Source organism: Megalops cyprinoides, chromosome 6 (genome assembly GCF_013368585.1).
Source record: "Megalops cyprinoides isolate fMegCyp1 chromosome 6, fMegCyp1.pri, whole genome shotgun sequence".
Classification (NCBI taxonomy): Eukaryota; Metazoa; Chordata; class Actinopteri; order Elopiformes; family Megalopidae; genus Megalops; species Megalops cyprinoides.
Genome location: NC_050588.1, coordinates 6,444,783 through 6,467,167, shown reverse-complemented (window position 1 = coordinate 6,467,167; position 22,385 = coordinate 6,444,783). Strand labels below are relative to the sequence as shown.

General features: G+C 42.4%; 1 protein-coding gene across 1 annotated transcript in view; it reads right to left on the bottom strand.

Moving 5' to 3' along the window:
- sema3ga (sema domain, immunoglobulin domain (Ig), short basic domain, secreted, (semaphorin) 3Ga) overlaps positions 1–22,119 on the bottom strand; it is a 46,928-nt gene extending 24,809 nt beyond the window's left edge. The window contains exon 1 of the mRNA XM_036530696.1: positions 22,073–22,119. Coding sequence (XP_036386589.1) covers positions 22,073–22,098 — 26 coding nt within the window. The 5' untranslated portion in view covers positions 22,099–22,119. The remainder of the gene's footprint in view (positions 1–22,072) is intronic.
- Positions 22,120–22,385: the final 266 nt, after the last annotated feature.

The window sequence follows — 22,385 nt, the reverse complement described above, 5'->3', positions numbered from 1 at the left end:
CCCTTTTAATTTGAAGAAGTTAACTCAAACCCCCCTGGGTTTATTTTTAGTGAGATTAAAGAAATAACTCTTGTATCCAATCAACATTTTTCTTTAACCCTGACAATTAAAAGCAAGTGATACTTTTTCCTCTTCACAACTACTGTTTGAGGAGTTTGTAATCATGTAACTAAACGACAGACAAAGTTAACGACAAACGTTAACTGAATGTCAGGGGGAGTGTGTGTGAAAGACCCGGCCTTGCTCTTGTCCTGTTTCATAGTGCTGCTATATCTTTTTGACAGTGTAGCAACCCAAAACTAAAAACAGGTTTTTAATTGATTCACCACAACGTTTAGCTCCTTCCAAAACACCTGAATATCTTTTATGTGTACACTACTCCTATATAAATATCCATTCCTAATATTCTAATTACCATTATTTGGAACATATATTTCATGTTAAGGTTTCATTTGTCAATTATCTGCCTATTTCTGCATCTTACGCAGACTGTCCTGTATTATTTTATTAACTTCTTAACTGCTTACTTCTCTCTCAGGTTTTGTATCAGCAGAAGTCCAAATGAGGAGGTAACAAGGACATTTATGTTTTGAACTGCATATATCTCTTAATTAATGGAGAAATGTCCTCAGCTAAGTTAATCAAATACAGAACAAAACAAACTTGAAGTGTTCAGTATTTTTTACAATTAACAGTGAGATTAACTAAAATAAAAATAACATGATAATTATTTGCTACCATGTGAACTGTTGTTGCTGTTCAATCTACAACGCCATAGCACAGTCAATGTCCTGAACTACATTAAAATGTAAAATCATACTTTCACCCATTATTTTTATGTATTTCCACAATAATTGCCATTTACAGTGCCTTGCCTGTGTGAATTTGTTTCCATGATGTGATGCCTTAGTTCTATTCCATGATGTGAATCCTTAGTTCTTTGCAGAATCTTAGTGTCGGCTACAGAATGCCATATTTCTCAGCTGCATTTCCGTCTTACTACAGTAAGGCTCAAGTAGACAGGGTTTTTCATCCGTACAAAGCGTCTTTCTTATTCCTGGCATGTCGACTGCCACTCAAGTACTTAGCTAAATTGCACAACCTTTTTCTCAAAAAAATTAATGTACTGAGTGCTTTAGTAATTACCAGCCGAAACAACACACACTGTCAAATTTTAGCAGCTTTTTGTATGATTTATATACCAATGCATTCCACTGCATACTGTACAACTGCATACCTATTTTAGATGAGCCTAAAATGAAGAGATAGGCAGATTACCAGATTCTTACAAGCAAAGTTTTTGTACAGCATTAGTACAGAAATGATTTGTTATACTGATTGTTTTTAATCACTACATGTGGTTAATTCTTATATCAGTGTTTCTTATATGCTGGGTACACCACGTTTTGCCACTAATGTCCCCTATTACAATAAGTTTATTTATACATTTTGGAAAAGCAGAGGACCCAACACCGACCTAGATATAATCCATTTTATTATTTCTCCAATTACTGTCTTTATATCCTATGCTGGAGTTATTTTGAATCCAGCTGGAGAAATCTGTGGGACTTTAAAAGGTTCTATTCCCATGAGTTTGTCAATGTGGTACATTGTTGAACAATTTGAAAATGCAAATGTACAAGCCTGATTTGATTCAAGTCAATTCAATTCAAATTGATTTTAATTTTAAAATTAAATTGAATATAATCTAATCCTTATCCTTACAAATATGGGTTGACTACCCTAATAATGCCATTCTTGTCCAAGAATAGCTACATTTTCTGTCATGATGGAATCTATGATTTGCATGGGTATATTATACTCTTCTGAACCTAACTTTCTGCTGATAACTGAAAAAGTCCATTCCACCATACTGTAATTGGTGTATTCATGAAGTATGTGTCCACCAAACTGCCCCAATCGGCATGAGTCAGCCGTTCCTGAAATCAACCCTTTGATACTAGTGAAAAAGCTGTCTTAACGGGGGCTAGCTTTATAATTAGCAGCTTCGCCTAGCAGTTTTTAATGAAGGAGCAGACACAAGATACTAAGCCCTGATTCTCCTCGTGGTTATAATTCGGTCTCATGAGGGTTGTTCAGTGCTCTGACCCTTGCCCCATGAGATGAGTGAGTGTAGCTGTCAGTGGGGTTAACTTCTTCTGTCTCAGGAGCAAGAGAGTGGCAGACTGTGACAGGGAAGGGGAAGGGAGGGAGGCGTTCATGGCGTCTTACTTCACACAGTCCTGCAAAGCAGATTATCCAAGTATGCATTAATAGACTGAAAGTGCTTAAATGCTGCTGCCAGGGTCCTAGCTGGCTGACACAAATCCCTGTCACACACTCCCTCTCTTGAAAATCCAACAGTGTGATCATCTACAGGCAGCATAAGCCACCAATGGAGTCCCTTGACAAGAGAAGCCCCCCCATGGCCTTTGGAATCTAAATCTGTGATATTACAATGAGGTCAGGCATATATCTAGGCACAGATTGGTGGTTAATTAACAGTTTAATCATATCATATCATAAACGCTAAGGTCCTTTTGAAACAAGTTCCTTTTTAGCTTTCTTTAGGCCACCCATTTAGTACTGTATGCCATTAATTTGACATTTTTTGCATGTGATAGTTCTGAATTTCCTAATCCCCCCCCCCCCCCCACCCCCCCCTTAAATATGATCACAAAGCAATTCTTTAGGTTGCACATTTTCCAGTGTACCTCAACCACTGACCCAAGACAAATATATCAAACATCACTTAGGGGTCAAGGATAGGGCTGGAAAGCTAATTCTGGATCGGCTGTTGGAGCTGAGAGCTTCCAGAGCTAATTTTCCATGAACAAAGATTTGTGACAACAATACAGAGTAGTGTTATAGCAGAGGACAGAAAAGATGTCATTTGACTGTTGCCTCAGTGAAAGCTACTGTAAATGAAAAAAAATAAAAAGCTCTCAATGATTGCACATATATAAGTCACATTATTTCACATATTTCCCACAAATATACCACAGACATCATTTTATATCACATCCTGTAGCTGACAGATTAAATGTTACATACTCCTGAGGGCTGAGGTGAATGCTTCACTTTCACTCCTAGGCTCAGTATTCAGCAGTAGGTGATCTCTTTTCAATAGTTCACATTCACAACAATGGACACTACTGTATTGAGGACAAAAAAAAACAGTAGGGGTGTCTTCCTCTTTCCGTGAGTGGAATCATGATTGGTGTATCATTATGAACTCACACAGGGGAACCAGGGAGAGAGAGGGCTGCAGAGCATTTCTCTAAGGGATTAAGAGGGTGCAAGACCTACCCCTGTTCAACCAGTGTTCCTTGATGGGCCTATGTGTAATTACTGTGTCTCGATAGTTTTGAAGTTTTAAAGTTGACAAGCCGTGTCAGACATTTTTCACGTGTGCCAAGTCACTGTGGCAAAAATGTCACCTGTCTGGACCTACCGAGAACAACGCTTTCTTCTCACTGGATGGTTTTGTGCAGTTTTTTTTAAGGTGTCCCCTCCATGCACTGAGGCAAACCATTGTTGAGCTGTCAAACCTGATGCAAGCCACTTTTTTCCACCGCATACCTCAATGAAGATAAAGCTTTCCCACAGATCTAATATGAAAGAACTTTCTATGCAAGGCTTTCCCACTGAGACGGTGGAGAAACACGCTGATTTAGTTTTTGCTGAATGGCGTAAACACTCATTCAGCTTCACAACGGCTTCAGAAAGCTCTGTCTTTGTCAGTGTAAATCTATGGCACATGTGTGAATGCGTGGTTACAACACACATTAAAACACGTGTTGTTCAAGGATACAAACAAGGCGCGAGGTTTCTTAGAAAGTGCATGAAGCCGAATGAAATGGCCAACGTCCTCCAGTTTAAAAACATTCAGGGGAACAATGAGCTCAGGAGTTAATGATTTGCACGGGGGCCTCGGTTCTTCCAGTTTGCTGAAGGTGAAGGGAAGGAGAGCTCACAATGCGGGGTGTGCATGTTTGACGCTGTGGATACTGTAAGTACTGAGACCCTTGTCTAAATCTGTTTTGATCTCAGATGTAGGCGCAGCTCAGAGGAGCAGAGTCGAGCCTGGACATGTCGGAGACAGCACACGCCACACTTATTGGCGTCAAGTCACCGCCACGAGAGCGGACACTGAAAACAACACTACACCACAGCCCAGGATGGCAAGATACTGCAGACAAAAAAGAAACAAAAACAGAAAACAACAGGGGCTGTATTATTAATCTAGTAAAACCAAGCCCTTAACAAATATACTATAATGTATCATATTACATTATTGTCATTTAGCAGATGCCCTTATCCAGAGTGACTTACATAGGTTACAAATTTATCCATTTATACAGCTGGATATCTACCGAGGCAACTGTGGGTTAAGTACCTTGCCTAAGTGTACACCTGCAGAGCAACAGCGGGGGAATCGAACCAGCAATCCTTACAAGCTCTACAGCTACAAGTTAGAAGCTCTGCTCCTTACCACCACACCACACTTGTATATTGTCTGTGACAAAAGATATACCAATATTAAGTCTTATGGAAGTTAACTTGTGGAATTGAGATTTTGGTATTTGCAAAGGATTATAATAACACTCTTTTGCATTCTGTTTGTGCCACTCCTTCAAGACTGGACCTCCCAAAACAAGATAATTGTGAACTGAAGTCTCACACGTGCAACATTTATAATATTAATATAGGATGTGGCAAATGCAGTGGCACTAGGGCAAAGTTTCCCATAGCTTCATCCACAGACGTGTTTCACCCAGCAAATCACAGCCTTGTGTGGTTGACGTCAGAAGCTGATGTAGCTACAGTACTGTCTGTGGGCGTAGTGTCAACAATCAGGGTCATATAGCTCACTGCACGTGTCTACTGAAGCATATCACCTCCAGAAGCATATCAAGACATACACAATCACCTAGCTAGCTAAGTACCGCATGTAGCAAACTTGTTACATTCATCCCATTGAGTAGAGTATCATTAACGTGATACACACAACTGATACTATTGCTAATCATGGCCTTGGGTACTCTCTCTAGAGTTACAGTATACATCATTTACAATTGCCAAGACCCATGCTCGCAATGCACTGTGAGGCAAAGAGGCCAATTAACCAGGTGGCTAAATAGATATAATTTTTGTGTGTTTGTTGAAAATCCATTTCATAAATTGCCACAAAACAAAAATTTTGTCATGTCTAATGCTTCTCAGACATGAGACTGATCCTCTCTGCTGCCAAAGTATCACAGCAAACTGCATCTTCTCCCTGTAGTTTATGTGTTTGTCTGTGTAGCTTACTTCAATGACCTCTTCAGTACTTTTTTCCAGTAAATCTTGCCTTGCTTACTGAAATGCCCTTGCTTATTTAGCATTCTCAAATAAATCACTCTGATGGAATTTGATGGCAGGTTGACAGAGGTACTTTTTGCTTTTAAAGGGGAGGTCGCTGTTTGCACATAATGAAGTGGAGAAATCAACGTCAGGCTGAAGAGATGTTCACAAAAAAAAAAAATACCCAGAAATCTGAGGCAAATTTCCCACAGTTATAAATCCATTTGGCCAACTGGAGACAATAGCCCATTGTCTTTTCAATAGGTCAGCGCGTAACAAATTATTTGCCACTCTGTTCCAGCCTGGCTGCTGTGATGCCAAGTCTTCTACTTAGAAAGTTGCAAGCTTTGTATACCCACTTGGTTTTTGCGTGTTCCCATTTAAATGTTACTGTATGCCCAGCCCATGTTAAATCCATTAGCACAGCCTGCATGGTAACCTTGCTCACTCTGTGTACCTGTCAGGTTGGCCTCGCTGAGGTGGCCCACATTTTTGTGCAGCTGGAGACATTCGGCTGGCGAACAAAGTCAAGTGCCTGGATGAGAAAGTCCACACTCAGCTGTTGAATACGGGCACAAAGCAACTGCCTCTTTATTTCTTTCCTCCAAACAGAGCTTGAACCCAGGTTTTGTGGATGGTGGTACTCAGTCAGTTCAGTTTATGCTTGAACTTGTTGTTTTGTTTTGTGTTTTTCCTTAGTCATTCAAAATTAGGGCCGCATTAGTCTGACTGAGGCAGGCATTTAATCTTTCGAGACCTTGTTCTTGTCTTTCAGGTGTTATATAAACTCTGCCAGCTGAATTATTAGGTTACCGTTCATCTAGAGGCTTGTCGAGGAATGTGCTGCATGTCCAAACTGCATAGCAGGGGGAAGGAGGGAAGGAGAGGGCAGGTGAGGGAAGGAGAGGAAAAAATGGGGGAAAGAAAGAGAGAGAGCAGGAGCAAGAGTGGGAAAAGCAGAGGAGAGAGAAAGAGAGAAAGAGAGCAGGAAGGATAGAGAAAAATATGGAGCAGGGGTAAAGACAACAAAAGAACAGTGGAAAGACAGAGAGACATCAGGAGAAAGAGAGAGAGTGAGTAACTGGGGGAGGAGAGAGAAACAGAGGGAAGACAGACAGAAGAGAGAGTAGCAAGAGAGACAACTCTAAAAACCATTTGAGCAGCTAATCCTTCTTACAAAGAGAAAAAAGGGACACTGGAGATTTTTAAGTTGCACGATCAGAGTCAAATGCAGTACAATTCCTCATGAGGAAAAGTACTGAAATGAAAAAAAGTCTTTGAACTTGCTTTATGACACTCTGTCTCATAGATCAAAACTAGCCTGACGCTACTTTGTGGGCTCACTGATATGCATGGACAACGAACAAAAATCTGCAGCTCACCATAAAGTTCAGTAACACTTGATGTTTTGGATTAAAATGTCTTTATTAGTAAGAAAGAAAATTGACTTTAAGCCTTCCTGATGTACAAGTTTCTGTTACATCACAAAATCTAAAGTAATCACAAACCAATGAGAATAAAATCAAAACAGGGAGAAGATGAGTGTGCCAAATTAGCCAATGAAGTGCAGCAGTGGAAAATCAATTAAACTAGACCAACTGAGGCATTTACAGAAACAGACCAATAGGGGATCTCTGTCTCTTACGCACTCACATACTAAAACCCATCCCATCCCCCCATCCTGTTACAGATTCCCCATCCATTCGGTACACTGCTGCTCTGAAACCTTTAAACCACAGAACTTTGAGGTTAGAGTGAAAATAGGACATACTGGTACCCTGGGATCCATCTTGACAAGCCCTGAAACCACACTAAAATTGTTATTGACTTTTTTTTCCAGATGTCCACCAACAGCACAAGCCTTAGCGAGTGGGGTTGAGGAGGGGGTTGCCGTGTAACACTGAACAGAGGCTGGTGGATGGTAGCTGCTGTGGGAGATAGAGTTGTATCTTTTCAAGGGCCTCTTTGAATTCCTTCCTTTTGAACAGCAAATGTGAGTCCCGTGTCGAAGCTTGCTGAAGCTTGCATCTATCATGGGAAACATCCAGCATGGCTGCTTTGGGCAGCCTTCTGAAACGTGAGGGGATTTTCCCCAGTGTTGCTGTTTTTGTTGATGTTGCTGTTGTCAAGACTCTTGCAATCTGGTCCAATGTGAACAAATTGCTAAACCACCAGAGAAAAGATTGACTCATTGGCCTTGTGATAAGGTATGCACAGATCTTCAGTCTGGGACACGGAGAAGGAGGAATGCCTAATGTGATCTTTCATGTGGAACACAATAAAAAGGTAAAGAACAGAGCTAGCTGCATACCGCGGTACAGAGTGGTCCCTTTTGATGTTTTTTTTTCTTCTTTTCCCCAAGGAACGTTTACCTGTTATTAATCAACCTTTTTGTTCAGCATGGCAATGAGCCTGAAGGGTGATCCTGCTTGTCAAGGCTCTGTGTTGGACGAAGGAGGTGGGCTTGTCCCGTGTCAGTTCCCGAAAAGCTGCTGAAGGTCTCTCAGTATGACCCACCTTTCATCCCCCTTACAGTGTGGATCCAGGATCTGCAATGGCCTCTCTTTCCTCCCTGTGCCATTACTCTAGCCTTCACCACAGACATCGGAAATAGATAAACACATTGACCACAACATGGAAATAATACCTAATTATAGGAACATTTACAGGAATAGCACTGCAAATAACTTGTAAACGTAAAGGCCCTGGCAACTACACCATGGCAGTGTCAATCAGCATTATGTAATTACTACTTTATTCAAGCCTCCTCATTGAGGCATTTGCCATACTTTGGTAGTTTTGTGCAAAATTGTAAAAAGTGTTCTCATTAGCCATATTTAGGCCAGTCATTGTGGCAAGATACGATAGATATGTTTCACGTGGTTTCATGTACTTGTATTTATTTTAAAAGAAAGTGAAAACTGTACAGTGTAAAAAGCAGCTTGCCTGTTTTAGTGCTAAGCACAAAGCACCTAATGGCTGCCAGGCTGACAGATGTCAGTCCTCTGAACGCAAGTGTGTTCACAGTTCTTTCAGCATCACATGAGCTTGCCTATAGTCTTTGGAGGAGTCGTGTTTCTGGAAGCGCTTTAGTGTGTTGAAGCTGATCATTTTATTTTCAGGTTTGCTCAACAGACATATTTCCAGATCCGTGCCTGTTTGCGCAAGTAACTTTTAACTGAAATACATTTCAATGCAATGTCAATATCTGAGTTACAGTGTGGAAGCATACAGAAGTGGACTAGTGTTTTTCTATCACATACCTTGTATTGAACTACTGAGCAGGTGTGCATTTATAGTTTTTAGATAGTATGGTTAGTTATATAATTATTTTAAAAGAATCACATGCCTGCTTGTAATACTTCCTCTCATAATTACACAACAATGTGAAATGAATTACGCTTATGAATTAGTTTCGTTGTCTATTTACTCTGATCAGTGCAGATCTGAGGTACAGCAGCCAAACAATACTGAACTCATCTGTGATATCAAATAAACAGACAATTTTACTTCGCAGCTCTGATACCACTTAATTTCAGTGTGGCTGCCACTTCTCTGTCTCACTTAACACACAAGTGGCAGTTAGCACACTTGTATCATATTGTTATTCCTTTAGTCTGAGCTGTTAAGTGCAACCCTACTAAGTGATTAATTATTAATTGCTTAAGTACTGCATCATTTAATATTACGTCCTTTTTGACATTTCTTACACTCCAAAAACAGTTAAATGCTATAACTCCTGCAAGTGAGCCTCTGCAGCACCATAGTGAGGTTTACCTGTGTGTGTGTGTGTGTGTGTGTGTGTGTGTGTGCGTGTGTGTGTGTGTGTGTAGGTGTGTGCATGCGCATGTCAGCACGTGAGTCGCTTTTGCTCTCCCGAAAAGTTTAAACTGAGGATGGAGTGAGAGGGAGAGCGATTTAACCCGACACCTCTGTACACACATCAAGGGAGCAAGTACGCCTGTCGACCCGAAAGCTCATTAGCACGGCCTCTTACAAACTAGCCCCAGGAGGAAACGCAGAGAGCGAGGGGGTCAGAGGTCACGTTTCCACCTGCAGAAAATGTCGCTATTTACCCAAGCCCTCCGCCTCAGCAATTACCACCCACATTTCACACAACACACAGCTCTTTCTCCAGCATTTTTGACACGCACACTTCACCTTTCTCACTGTGTCTCCATTTTGGCTCAACTGGCTCAATTCAGTTTAGCTACAGACATGCTTCAGTGGCATTCATATGACACAATACACAAATGGAAAGCTACAGAAAAGGAGAACAACAAATGAAAATAAATGAGCAATGTCAACTCCTTCCTACCCTCCACTGGAATATAACCCAAAACAAAATCTGTGCTACACCAATAAAAATTATAGTTTTCATTGTTTTGACTGAACCAATTGAGCCTTCCTTCCTAATTCCAAATGTTGAGCTGTTTAAAGAGAGGTTGGAACATGCTACATTACGGGCTTTTCAGGCAGACTGTACATTCCCGTCATCTACCAACTGAAGGAAGGTCTGTAAATTAGTCACGTAAAAGTGCAGTATCGTATTTAAAATTCACAGAGCAGAGAGGTACAGCTCCTCTAGTAGCGCCATCTGAGGTGGTTAAACTCAGCAGTGAACAAGCAAATCAGGGTGAATTTAAAAATCCATGTACAGTAATGCACTTTGAGGAGTCAAAGTCTCGGTTCACACCTCAAAAAGAAGACAAGAACTGCCACAGAGACTGTACAAGACAGCTACAGTAATCCTACAGATCCCAAAAAACATTTGGAAATATGCTGTGTCAATCATTTAGATAGGCCAGTTTTAATCAGCTACATAATAATTGTCTTCATTACTGGTAAATTATTCTTCCTCAGACCTAAGGCTATCCAAGCTATCCGAAACATCTTCTGAGTTTTCTTCATCAGAGGGTTTTATAGCACAAAAATCAAACTGAATTCAAACTGAATAAAAAAAAAACAACTGATAGATCACTGCCATGTTAGAGTCTCCATCTCAGTATGTAGTAAGGACATTTGGTACACATAACTTATCCTGTCTTGGAATACAACATTATTGAGTTCTGCAAGACCGCTCAGTTAGATTTGGCCTGTATATTACTGCTTATTTCATTCATTCATCCATGATTTGCAGTAAGGAATTCATACATTTGTGAATGGGTCTTCAGCTACATTACATACACAGTCACGAGCTAAAGTTGGGATTATTCAGTCCTGGTCCATGTCCACTCTTCCTTGTTGAAGTAAAAAGCATTACTAACCAGAGTTGTTGGAAGAGTAACCCACAGACAGATGTACTAGAAAAAGTTACAGGGGTTGTTCCCCTTACTGGGGGTAGGTTTGCCTGCTCAGTACTCACTGATCTACAGATCAACATTCAATATATGATTTGCAATGAACCCTCAGGACTGTCTTAAAGTCCCCTGATCCTAACTACCAGATTCAGCACCTCCCTTCAAAGAGTCCTAAGCCCCTGCCAGCTTATCTGCTCCCCTTTGAAGTCGGCCATTTCCGTCCTCCCGTGACGCCTCCTCTGCTCTTGTGGCTCTTTGCTGTCGCCCGCAACAGGACACCGTCGGAATTCGAGCAAACGGGCACAGGGAATCGCACCAGAGTAACACTGCGTTGCCAATGAAGGCGGTATGCCGAAACGACCACATCTGTAGTCTCGTCTTCAATAAAAAAAAGAACGTTAACCATGAATCTTTCATGAATGTACCTACTCAGGTTCTTTTGATCTCCACACCTCTGTTTTGTACCTAGGGGCGCAATCCGCTCCTGTTAGGAAAACTAGTACAGGACCAAACACCCGAGAAAGGCAAGGGGGGGATCTTACGACCGCGAGCACGGCCACTCCTCCCTGAGGCCTGGGGCCCTGGGCGTGACTGGACAACGCCTCAGGTTTGGACGCCGTTCCTCAAAATGGAGAAAAAAAGGAATAACCCCGCCCCCCCCCCCCCCCACCTCTTGATTTCCAGGTGCGCCCAAAACCTGCAGAACCCTGTGGGCCTCTTGGCGGCGCGAGAGGGCGGGTTTCTGCACGCACGTCACCTTATATTTATACCACCTCTTATCCCCCCCGCCTGACTCTGCCTGTAATCCCGCCATCCCAGAGCGCACATAACGGGCGAGCGAGCATTAGACGGCTGCCGAGGGTGGGGAGGGAGAGAGGGAGAGAGGGAGAGGGAGAGAGGGAGAGGGAGAGAGGGAGAGGGAGATCCACGCCCCTCGCTGCATACCAACACCTGTTTCAATGGGGCTGCTCTTTTCACTCGTACAATAAACACGACGTTCCTCTGCAATTACCGGCCACTCTTGCACGCCTATTTATACCCTACAGCTGTTTTCCGGCATCGCGCCGGCTTACGGTGGGCGCGATATTGTTCGTCGCAATTTTCGGATCAGCGTTTGATTTTTCAAGTTTGTAGCTTCACTGTAGTTGCTAACACACCGGAGGCCATTCAGAATAAATTAATGTGTAATTGCTTGTATAAGTCCACTCACGTACACCCTTTTTATGTTTTGATGACAGAGAAGGATAAAAATACATACACTTACACTGTGAGCATTTTAAGAAGGGCAATTTTCAAACCTAGATGGATCAATGCTCAAAAACACAATGCAGTGATTAATTTACAATATGAAATGAAATTTTTTAAAAATCCTACAAGAAAAATCCATTTAAAACTGTAGCAAGCTATGTCCAACAATGCAGCAAACGTATTTAGAACTTCCACTACACAACTGAATACCTTGCTAGCACACTGTATTTAAATTGTATTAGTACTTATTATTTTTCATTTTCACCATCTGATCTCAATAACTTTGCTGACCCCACCGATTCTAAGGATTAAGCCACTAAACATCTGGCTACAATTAAAGAGAGGTAGTCCACAACTCCAGAAGAGACCATTCAACTGTGCGCTGTTCATGGTTTATAGTAAAAGGCATCACCCCTCAATTCAGTCACAGGTGACCATTATCAGACCCATACGAAAGCTACTAAACCAACAACTCTGCACAAAGGCAGAATGTGGGCTTCCCCTAGCATGTTAGAGCAGTGATGCCATCATTTATTTGCCAGTGTGTATCCTCCAGGCAGCTGGCTTTTCTCTACAAATGGTATTACACCAGCAGACCATTCTGATTGGTTGGTACCTTGCAGTTACTGATGCCACCCTGTTGCTTTCAGCTTGCTGGTCTTCTTCATGAATATTCATAATATGGTAATGATATGGTAAAAGTGCAGCTGTTTGGGCAAAGCTGTTGTTAGATGGAAGGTAGTTAGATGGAGACCGCTGTGCATCATGGGCTATAATGCCTATATTCATTTTGTACTATTTCCCCATTTGTGTGAAGTGCAAAAAACACTACCTGAATGTTAGTACAACTGAGCCCAGCTATAAAATGAAAGTTTTTCAGTAGCTGTCATATTTAGGACAGTCTAGTTTCCCAGCTGTCAGTTGGATTCATTTTGGTTCTCATAGTGATCATAGTTGAGTGAAAGTTGCATGATATGTAGTCCTGCCTCAGTCGCAGTAAAGTTTTGTTCTTTGGAGTCGCTGTGTGTGGACCCAGCCACTGCATTTATGTACTGACATCTTCTCACTGTCAAAGGATCAAACCTGCTATTGAGCAAAATTCCCATGTTATGAATATTCATGATGGGACAAACTAGTGACATTTGGGAACTGGGACATGGTCAATTACTAAAAGATATTTACCAATCAGCTCGATCTGCTGGCATGGTACAATCCTGTGAAAAATACTGATGATGACATCAGCGGAACATACACCATTGTGTAATTACTTAATTAAGCATCTAAAACAGGGTATAATTCATTCACATGAATGACACGATGCATCCATCTTTACTGTTGGACTCATTGTTCAATGACTAATTGAACTCAAGCCCAGACTTCCCCAGGGCTGGGCACACAGGTCCCCTTTAACAAGTGTTAAATCCTTCCCTGAAAAGAAGCGGGATGCTTCTCTGTTGTAAATGCTCTGAGCCCATATGTAAAAGGGCTGCTTGATCGGGGCAGGAAATCCACAGCCTCCCACAGGCTGCGTGAGTCACCGGCGTGTTCGCCAGCTGAACCAGGACACCGGTATCCATCTCTGACCCCGGCGACTGCAGGGAGATAAGTCAGCCTGTCGTCAGCGTGAGGATCTGAGGTGACCGCCCAAGGAAACATGTCTGCCTGGCCTTGCGCTCACCGCGCCCCTCTGTGAAAAACAAGCGCCCGCCTCTTTACGCTCTCTGCTCCAGAATGCCAGCCTCGCGGCTTAGAAATCCCCCTTAGTCTTTAATACCAGCTTAAAAGCCTGACCGCTCCGCGTCGTCCCCGCTTCCCCCCACTCCCATCGGACCCTCTCGGCTCCCCCCACTTCGGTCCCGGCCTGTCGGCGACGGTTCTTTAGCTTTTCCCGCGAGCAGCCAGCGCGGCACTGCCTGTTCCAGCCTGGCCGACCGGACCCTCTGGAATCCACCACCTTCTCAACCGTACGCCGTCACATGCCTTCCGCACCTGTCCCCGGCCCTGGCCGTGGCTCAGCTATCTCCAGAATGGAGGCTTACTGCTCCCCGGGCTGGCAGCTGCCTGGATTAGCTACCCTTGCTCTCTGTCATTGTCAGACTCACACCAAAATTAGGCCGCATAGTAAGAGGTGTAGCATTCGAGGCAAAGTCAGACGCGGCCGCCTCTGAGGTCTTGTTGACATACACGACTGCTTTGCTGCTTGTAATATGCACCGTTAATTATGGATTCAGATGGTGTCTTCAACCTGGTTTCACACATCACTGGCAACTGGCACAAATGATTAAGGGCCACCTCGCTGAAAGGGGCAGGGTTACGCAATGCCTTTTCAATCCACATTACGTTTAAAACTATTTTTATTCACTTCTAAAACGTGCTTCACGCTTTCAACAAAAGGATCCCAGAAACACAGTCTTCCTTGTTCCCTGCATGGCCCCCTGCTTGTATCTCCACAACAGCATTAAGCAGATGTATGGAGGACATTCCATCCGCCGTCACGGCACAGAGTATGGGAAATAAATGCAGAGAGGTGCCTTGATTCAGGAGGCAAAAGCCTCAGTGAAAACCGTGGGTGGCTGCACCAAAAAAGACCAGTGAGCAAGACGGAAAGGCAGACAGTCCCCTGACTCATTATCACCAGCCTGCCCCCGCAATCTGCCAATCTTCCCTCCTCTCACGCCCCTGACACTGACCCGGCCCGTTTCTGAGCACGAGCGCTGCTGTTACACGGGTCCCAGGTGACCTGTCACACTTGCAGTGAAGACGTGCCCAGCGGCGTCCACATCGACGGGCCCACGATAACGAGCGCCGGGTATCGGGAGAGGAAAGGGGGAGCCGGAGCGTGTCAGCACAAGAGCTGGTTAAATTTCAATTACGCTGTACAATAAGTGCGCCAAAGTGACACCAGCTGAAAAAAGTGAGACAAATGAGGTCTGAGGTCTCATAATAACAGGAGAATTTATGTGATGGAAAAACGACGATGAATTACGGCCCCGCCAGCGGGCCTGGATCGTTTCCTACTTGCTCTCAGTCCTACGAAGTCCATAAAGCCAAAATATTTACGTACCCTTCTCCTTCTGCAGATTTAAGACTTTTGGGTTGTCCCCACGATCCGCTCAGGAACTGTCTACGTCAAGCTGCATACGCAGGCTGTGTTAGCGTGGGGTGCGCTAGGGCTGACCCTTGAGTGCTGATGTGGAAAAAGTCTGAGCGGCTAGCTCAATGGAAACAGGTGTAGTTCGCATTTAGCACGGGGAGCTTCCTAACTCCATCAGAGAAGCCAGAGGGGTGACACTGGGCTGCTTGCGTCCGAGATTGTGTGCCTCCATGCAGGGTCGGTGTGATGGAAACAGCCACAGAGACAGAGGCCAAAAGGACCGAGGCCAGCCACACCTAAATGTGGCCACGTCCCCAGCTCATTCCAGCTTCTCTGAGGTGTGGGCGAACATGGCAAAAAAAGGTGCCCTGGTTCATCTCCACCACAGATTAATAGAAGCAGTGGAGTACATGACCATAAATGTAAATGTACATCCCTGTCCAGCAAGGATTCCACAAGCACATTCTATACAACCAAATCTGGGGGAACAAAACATCCACAGTCTGTGTTTGTATGTGAATTTGTCATATGCTGATGAATTTCACCAACAGCACGTACACACAAAAGCAAATTCTACTCTGTGCTTATTAAATGAAGTAATGTTTGCAAAGTCTCTGCACTCTAGTTCCTTTGAGAGATATCAGCTTACCACAATTTAATCACGTACATGATAAAGAACATGTAAAAAATTTTCTTTCCAAAAACAACACCCAGAGGGCATGTGTATTTTTATTTACAACTATTGATTTGAGTTTATTTTTATTAATCTTAAAACCAATTACCACTCTCATTTCTTGTATGCAGGACATTACTAGCTAGCTATGCAGTCCAAAGAGCCTCCAGCTATTTACCTCCTGTAGGTGTGATATTCATGTTAACACAAACATATCTTTCTATTTCAAGAATGTATTACTGCTATTTAGATTATCAGTATTTTAGTCTTGGCAAAACAAACATTTCACAGCACTGCTGGAAAAATAAGTCATGATTCTTAGAGTCCGCTCTTTCACACATCTATGCTTTCAAGGTCTTGTCAGTAATGTGGCCTGACTGCTTTTTAAGGGACAAACATTGAATTCATTCTTGTTGCCATATAAAAATTCCAAGTACAAGACCTTTGGTATTCTTTAAACAATTCTTTCGTCAAGAGTAAGCATTATATCATCACAACCAGCCCTAACAGGACTGAAGCTAAAGATCTCAGTTGTGCTTATGTAACACATTCACATTCACACAGAATAAGGAGCTAATCTTCAACTTTAAATAAAAAAGGAGTAATAGTTGTACCAGTTACAAATATAAAGCTGCTCAAACCCATAAAAGGAGAAAACAACAGCGGACAGTGTACGGCATGTTTTCACAGCTAATGCTGGGGGAGTGTGCAGCTCCCTTCCCAGTTTTGATTGCAGGAAAACGACACCCTTCTTATTAAGCTAATTATGCCCCTTCTAACAAAGTATAATAAAGGGATGACAGGACAACAACAATAATTGCTTATTTAATTAATTGATCCAAACGTTGTTCCTGCACATAAGGACCCTCCCGTGAAACTGAGGCACAGGTTTTGCAAACAAAAATCGTGATCGAGATTAAACTGACTTCTTGCTCTGTTACATTTTTTGTCTGATCAGGTCTGCTGTTTTCTAGCAGTCCAGATCCTCTCCAGTGACTGCCTCCCACCTCTTTGCCCCCCACATTGTGTGTAAGTGGGTGAAACTCAAAGCCTTCTTTCTCTCTCCCCTGCTTCTCTGCCTCCCTCTAACCGAGCTTAATCATCCAAGCGCACATGAATCAGGGCGAGATTAATTCCTTTGAGCTGAAACAGCTAAACATTGTTAAGGGGTATCTTCTCTGACAATCTTAAACGCATGCTTCCTTGTGCTGCAGTTTAGTGAGTCTGCATAATGTACCGGTCTCACGATGAAACCATTTCCACCCCCCATTTCCTTGCACAGTTTTTTCACACTCGGACATCAGAGAGAGTTCCCCCTGTCTGATGACTGATTTATTACCTGCAGCACATCAGGTCTTTTATTCCAAACCTTCACGTGAGCATGCACAGGTGTCTCCCCTGAACCGTTTTACACTCTGGCATATGTCCATTGTTGAATTGTCTCAAGCTAGCATGGGTTACTCGCCTGCGCTTTGGTGCTGCCTAAGTGATACTGTGTGGGGAGCTAATAAATGACAAAGGCTTTTCCAAATAAAACTGCAGACTCCTATCGTATCACTGCTATTAAAATTGCTTTAAAAAATATGCAAACCAAAGACAACAAAACGATTATGTTACTACTTTTATCTCTATTTATTAATGCCGACATATTCAAACTGTAGTTAATTCTAGTTCTGGAGGCAAAGCACCAAAGTCCCGTAATAAGAATTCACTTACAGTCTGACGATAATAATTTTGTTCAAAAAGGTTCAAATATGTTTGTCTGGTTGTTTTGAAGAATCCTAGCATTTATTGTTAGGTCATTTGTTAACTTGGCCCTGATTCCTAAAAAAAATTGATCCTGAATCCTGATTTTGTGCAATTCCCATTTTCATTCACATTCTCATTCAGAAAAAACCCCGAAAAATATACTCCCTGGATATGAGGATACACCCTTAAGAAGGCTATCACACCAGCCCATCTGGCATGACCTGGCCAGGGCGCAACCCCACAACCTTCTCGTTTCAGGACACGGACTAAGTCCCAAAGATACCGAATCCATTTCATGAGCACATATAGTCACGCGTAGGTCTTGTTTCATTATTGCCTACTCAGTGATCTGGTTAGCTACCAGAATTATGACTTTCAGGAGCTCACCCTGGGTTAGGTTAACACCCCGCTGACCCAGGGTGTTGTTGTTCTGTTCGCAGAGGCCGCGTTCCCCGATACCCTGATTTAGATTACTGAGCATTGGGTTTCATTTACAGTGGATCCTGTTGTCAGGGCCTGGTCTAACTGTCTGCTCCTCTATGGTTTCAACACTGCCCCCATAATAGCCTGAGATAATTACTGTTAAGATGAATAGACCAGTGACAGGCCACTGCCTCTTAACAATGTAGCTATGCAACCATTATAAACATCAGACAGATATATATATGTGAGAGAGAGAGGAGAGAGATTTTTGGAGTGAGTAGGTCTCTCTCTTAAACACAAGGGAAAGGGAACCGAGGAAGGGGATTTGTAAGGGAAAATCAATAAATAAATAAATAAAACAACTTGTATGAGAAGAAACAAAAGCATGTGATTTAAGAGTTGATTGTTTAGCAATCTGCTCCATGTTTACAGAGTACAAGAAACACCCACATTAACCCCTCACAGTGTCAGCATACTTGAAACAACAGTCTTTTCTCTTGCATCATACCTTCTGTTCCAGTTTCACCCTTTCTCACACAGCTGTGTTTCCAAGGGAATTCAGATGAATCAAAGCAAAGCCTATTACTTGACATCCAGCTACTTACACATACGTTGTGTTCATTAATTTTTCTTTTAGCTGTACATATGTTTCTGAATGACAAGCTACTGTAGCTAACCGTTGTCAAATTATAATGATCCATCAAACTCAACACTGTTGATCTGAGTTATCAGCTTTGCTGCAACGCTTTTGGCCAAGAGTTGCCATGTTTGATATTGTAGGAGCCATATTGTTACAAGTTGATGAGATTCATTGTTGCCAGATTATGTGAAAATTCCCTCCAATACTATCTCAGAATTACTCATCTATAGTTGACACTAATCCAAATTTCCAAGACTTGAGCTCCTCATTGCCTTTGAAATTATTCCCATCTCAACTCCTATACACTTCTCCTTTGAAATTTTTCTTGCAGATTTTTCATGTAATCATTTGTGGATATTAACCCATTCTGGCAACCATGACTACAGTCATATTTACATTTAGATTTTAGTAGTGCACAAATATGAAACCAGTTTGTTCAAAGTGAGCTTTCTAGCACTCTGGCCTAAGCTCTTAACACCATCTGAGTGTGGTGCCTTCCTGACATAGGCTTTGTACCATGTTAAAATGAAACAAGTTGGAGAATATATACTATGCCTGCTAAATGGCCACCGGAACCTCCAACCCTCGCATATGTACCTAGGCCGGGATTTTGACACTTTGCTGCAGTGCATCGTTTCTAATATCTGCCATACCACCTAGATTTTGCTCAACATGACAATGGGGTCATGCTGAGCAGAGCTACCTCACCTTCAAAAAAAAAAAAAAACTGTCCTTATTTGCAATGTATGAAAAAAGTGCTGCACACATTTTGAAAGCCTGCAAGTTCAACCACATCAGATGTACAACAGGGATACTGAATACAGAGAGGATTACTGCAATGAAAAACACAGCCAAGACCCAGTGATAAACAAACAGTGCAAGCAAGGAACTCTCTAAATCATCCCAGACAACAACCAGAGTCAATACACAGGTAAACATCCCCCCTGCTTCATTCAGTCTGTTCTTAATTTTACAAGAGCAGCCTAAGTTCTTGGCTCACACAGAGATTTGTTATTCCTATTAGAGTTTGAAGCTAACACAGTGAACAAGCCAGACCTTGTGAGGAGTAAACTGCACTCACGTTAAAACTGTGCCTCCCCTTCAAATGCATTTTCCTGAGCACATATACTCACATTAAAACTGTGCCTCCCCTTCAAATGCATTTTCTGCTCTGTTGCTGTCGATTTTGTACATGCTTGAACAAAGCGCATCACCTTATGGCAAAATATTTACAGTGTACTGCCAATCGATGTGCTGTGGGGTGTGCCGACAAATTGAAAATGCCTGCATTCAACATCTGTGCTGCGTGCAAGTCCTCTAGAACATGCCCTTCCCAAATCTGAGTATGTTTATTTTTACACGTTAATCAGCTCTTACGCATGGCGGTCACACACACTATTGCTCTGGTCCATCTTCTCGTGCCATGAAGGACAGCCACAAGGGCAGCATTGTGGTGGGGCGGGAAGGAGCAGGACATGAGTGACCCAAAGGCAGCTGGTTCGATTTCAAGATGGGCAAGGCACTTAACCCAACCTACCTCGGTAAATATCCAGCTGTATTAATGTATAACATGGATAAACTGTAAGCTTTCCAAATTGCTCTGGATAAGAGTATCTGCTAAACAAATGTTATGTGATATTTGTAAATACAAAAATCTTAACAGCTGCTTTAAGAGAGGACGCGATGGCTTTGTGTATAAATGTTAAAAAATAGCTGCAAATTGTGTCCATGCACCATGCATGGACACAATTGCACCATGCCAGTCATGCGCATTTATGACACCGCCACTGATAAAAAAAAAAAAAACGATCTAACTCCTCGACTGATGTCACAGAGTTCCTGAAACCTTGGGGAAGTGATTGATTGTTAATAGTTAAGCAAACAGCCATCTGCAAAGGTGACTGCTGGCACCTCAAGGATGGAAGGCAGAAATTTAGCCTGATGAAATTCGCAGCTTGAAAATAAGTCATCCCAGTTGAAAAGGTCTTACTGCTCTTTCCAAATGTTTTGAGCGTGATCCTGAAATTTCATAAAGTCGGGATACTTTAATGGGTAGTGCTTCCTTTGTAACTTTAAATAATGTGGAGCTGGAGGCTGCTGCATGCAGTAAAACAGTATTATCACCCTGTTGAGAAGAGCAGGGAGGACTCAGCACACATAAACCTCCTGCAGAGAGAGGTGAATGCTGCGGGTGATTCAGATGGTACGTGCAGCACAGCACACTGAAAGCCTCCATAAACCCCAAGCCAAAAATATTCTTTCACGGAGTTCAAAGGTCAGAATTATCAATTGTAACTGTACCCCTGTTCTAAAAAAACATCTCTCACCAAATTCCTTGGCTGTTTTTCCCCCAGCTGTGACATTGTCTGTTTGTTCATAATAGTCTAAAAGTGTCCCTGTTCAGTGATGTCCTACCTTTTCTGTCTTTGTATGTTCCCCTATGGGTTCACCCTTGATCAAAGAGTGTTTTGACTGCCCTGATGCATTAACCATGGCCATGAATGGATTCACTTGATTTTACATTCTGGACACCAACTGGCATTACATTCAGTATGGTCAGAGTGTTTGCAGAATGTGTATTTTGTGAGGTATCAACATCTATGTGCTCTGCTTCATCCAGTCTCAACAAGTGAGCTCAGCCACACAACCATTTCACTTATGACTGCTGCTGGAATTGCTATAATACAAATCAATACCTGCCAATAAAGCCAGTGGCAGCCACTGACATGGCAGTGTTTCTAAGAATGCCCGAGGGCTTATCAAATGAAGAAAGTAAAAAATAAAGTATGAAATATATAAAATGACCCCAGTGAATCAAATGCTGAAACCGTACTGTAAGAGAGAAAGATCAAAGTCGGTGGCAAATACCTAAGTGATGAAATTGTGACTGACCAATCCAACTGGACTTTTAAGCTTGCTCTAGTTGTTCTCTAGAATGAAGTGCAGTCTACAGCCGGGACGGTTCACCTTAGGGAACACGTAGTGCATTTTTACCGTCAGACATGGTTTTATCGTTGATTGCACAAAATGTGTTAACAATCAGTTTCTCCACCATTTCTCTCGCTGCCTGCCATATTCGGCCAACAATGAAACGGTTAAAGGTGTTACAAGTCAGACACACTTTAAAATGCTTTAATATTTAACAAGCCCAAGAATAATCGCTAAGACCTTTTCCGCACCGACTGTAATATTAATCGTGTCTATATTAATGTCTGATTTACGTTACAGCCAAACATTAACGCTGAACCTTTCAACGTTATCAGCGAACTGATGGATATTAACAAGATCTGCTTTATCGACAGACGACTGTTTTGGTTTTAAGTTAACATGTATTATGTATGAGCACTTCATCCAGGAAGGCGCTGTATGAATTATAAATACTAAAAGCGGTATTCGTAATGCCCATTAAAACTCCTCGTCCGTGCAGAACATTTCTCTGAAAGTTGCGCCGCCGTGGAACTTTGTGAAACAGAAACACGATTTAGTCTCAGGCGTTGATAACCGTGTAAAAGTGGGGCATGCAAATTGTTGTCTGACCATCAAAGCTAAAAACATGCGACGTCTGACAGACGCGACATATTTCGATTCATTTCCCTTACCTGTAACATCGAAGTTGACCGCTCATCGAAGAATATATGACTCGAGGCAGGTACTTAAATTGCTTTAAAGCTGCGTAAGAACGAGTCTTATTTGTGTAATATCGGCCATTTCAAGATTGTAATCAGAAGTTTTCAGAATTTAAAACCCACATCACATGACCTGTAATAGGCAATATTCTGTTTCTCTACACTAAGCACAATTATTGCGACATCAGACCAAGTGTACATTAAAAGGCAAGGAATCAATGACCATTAATGAAATAATGTTATGATTGGTGTTCTATGACAAGTCCCCAATAGATTTTCGTATGAT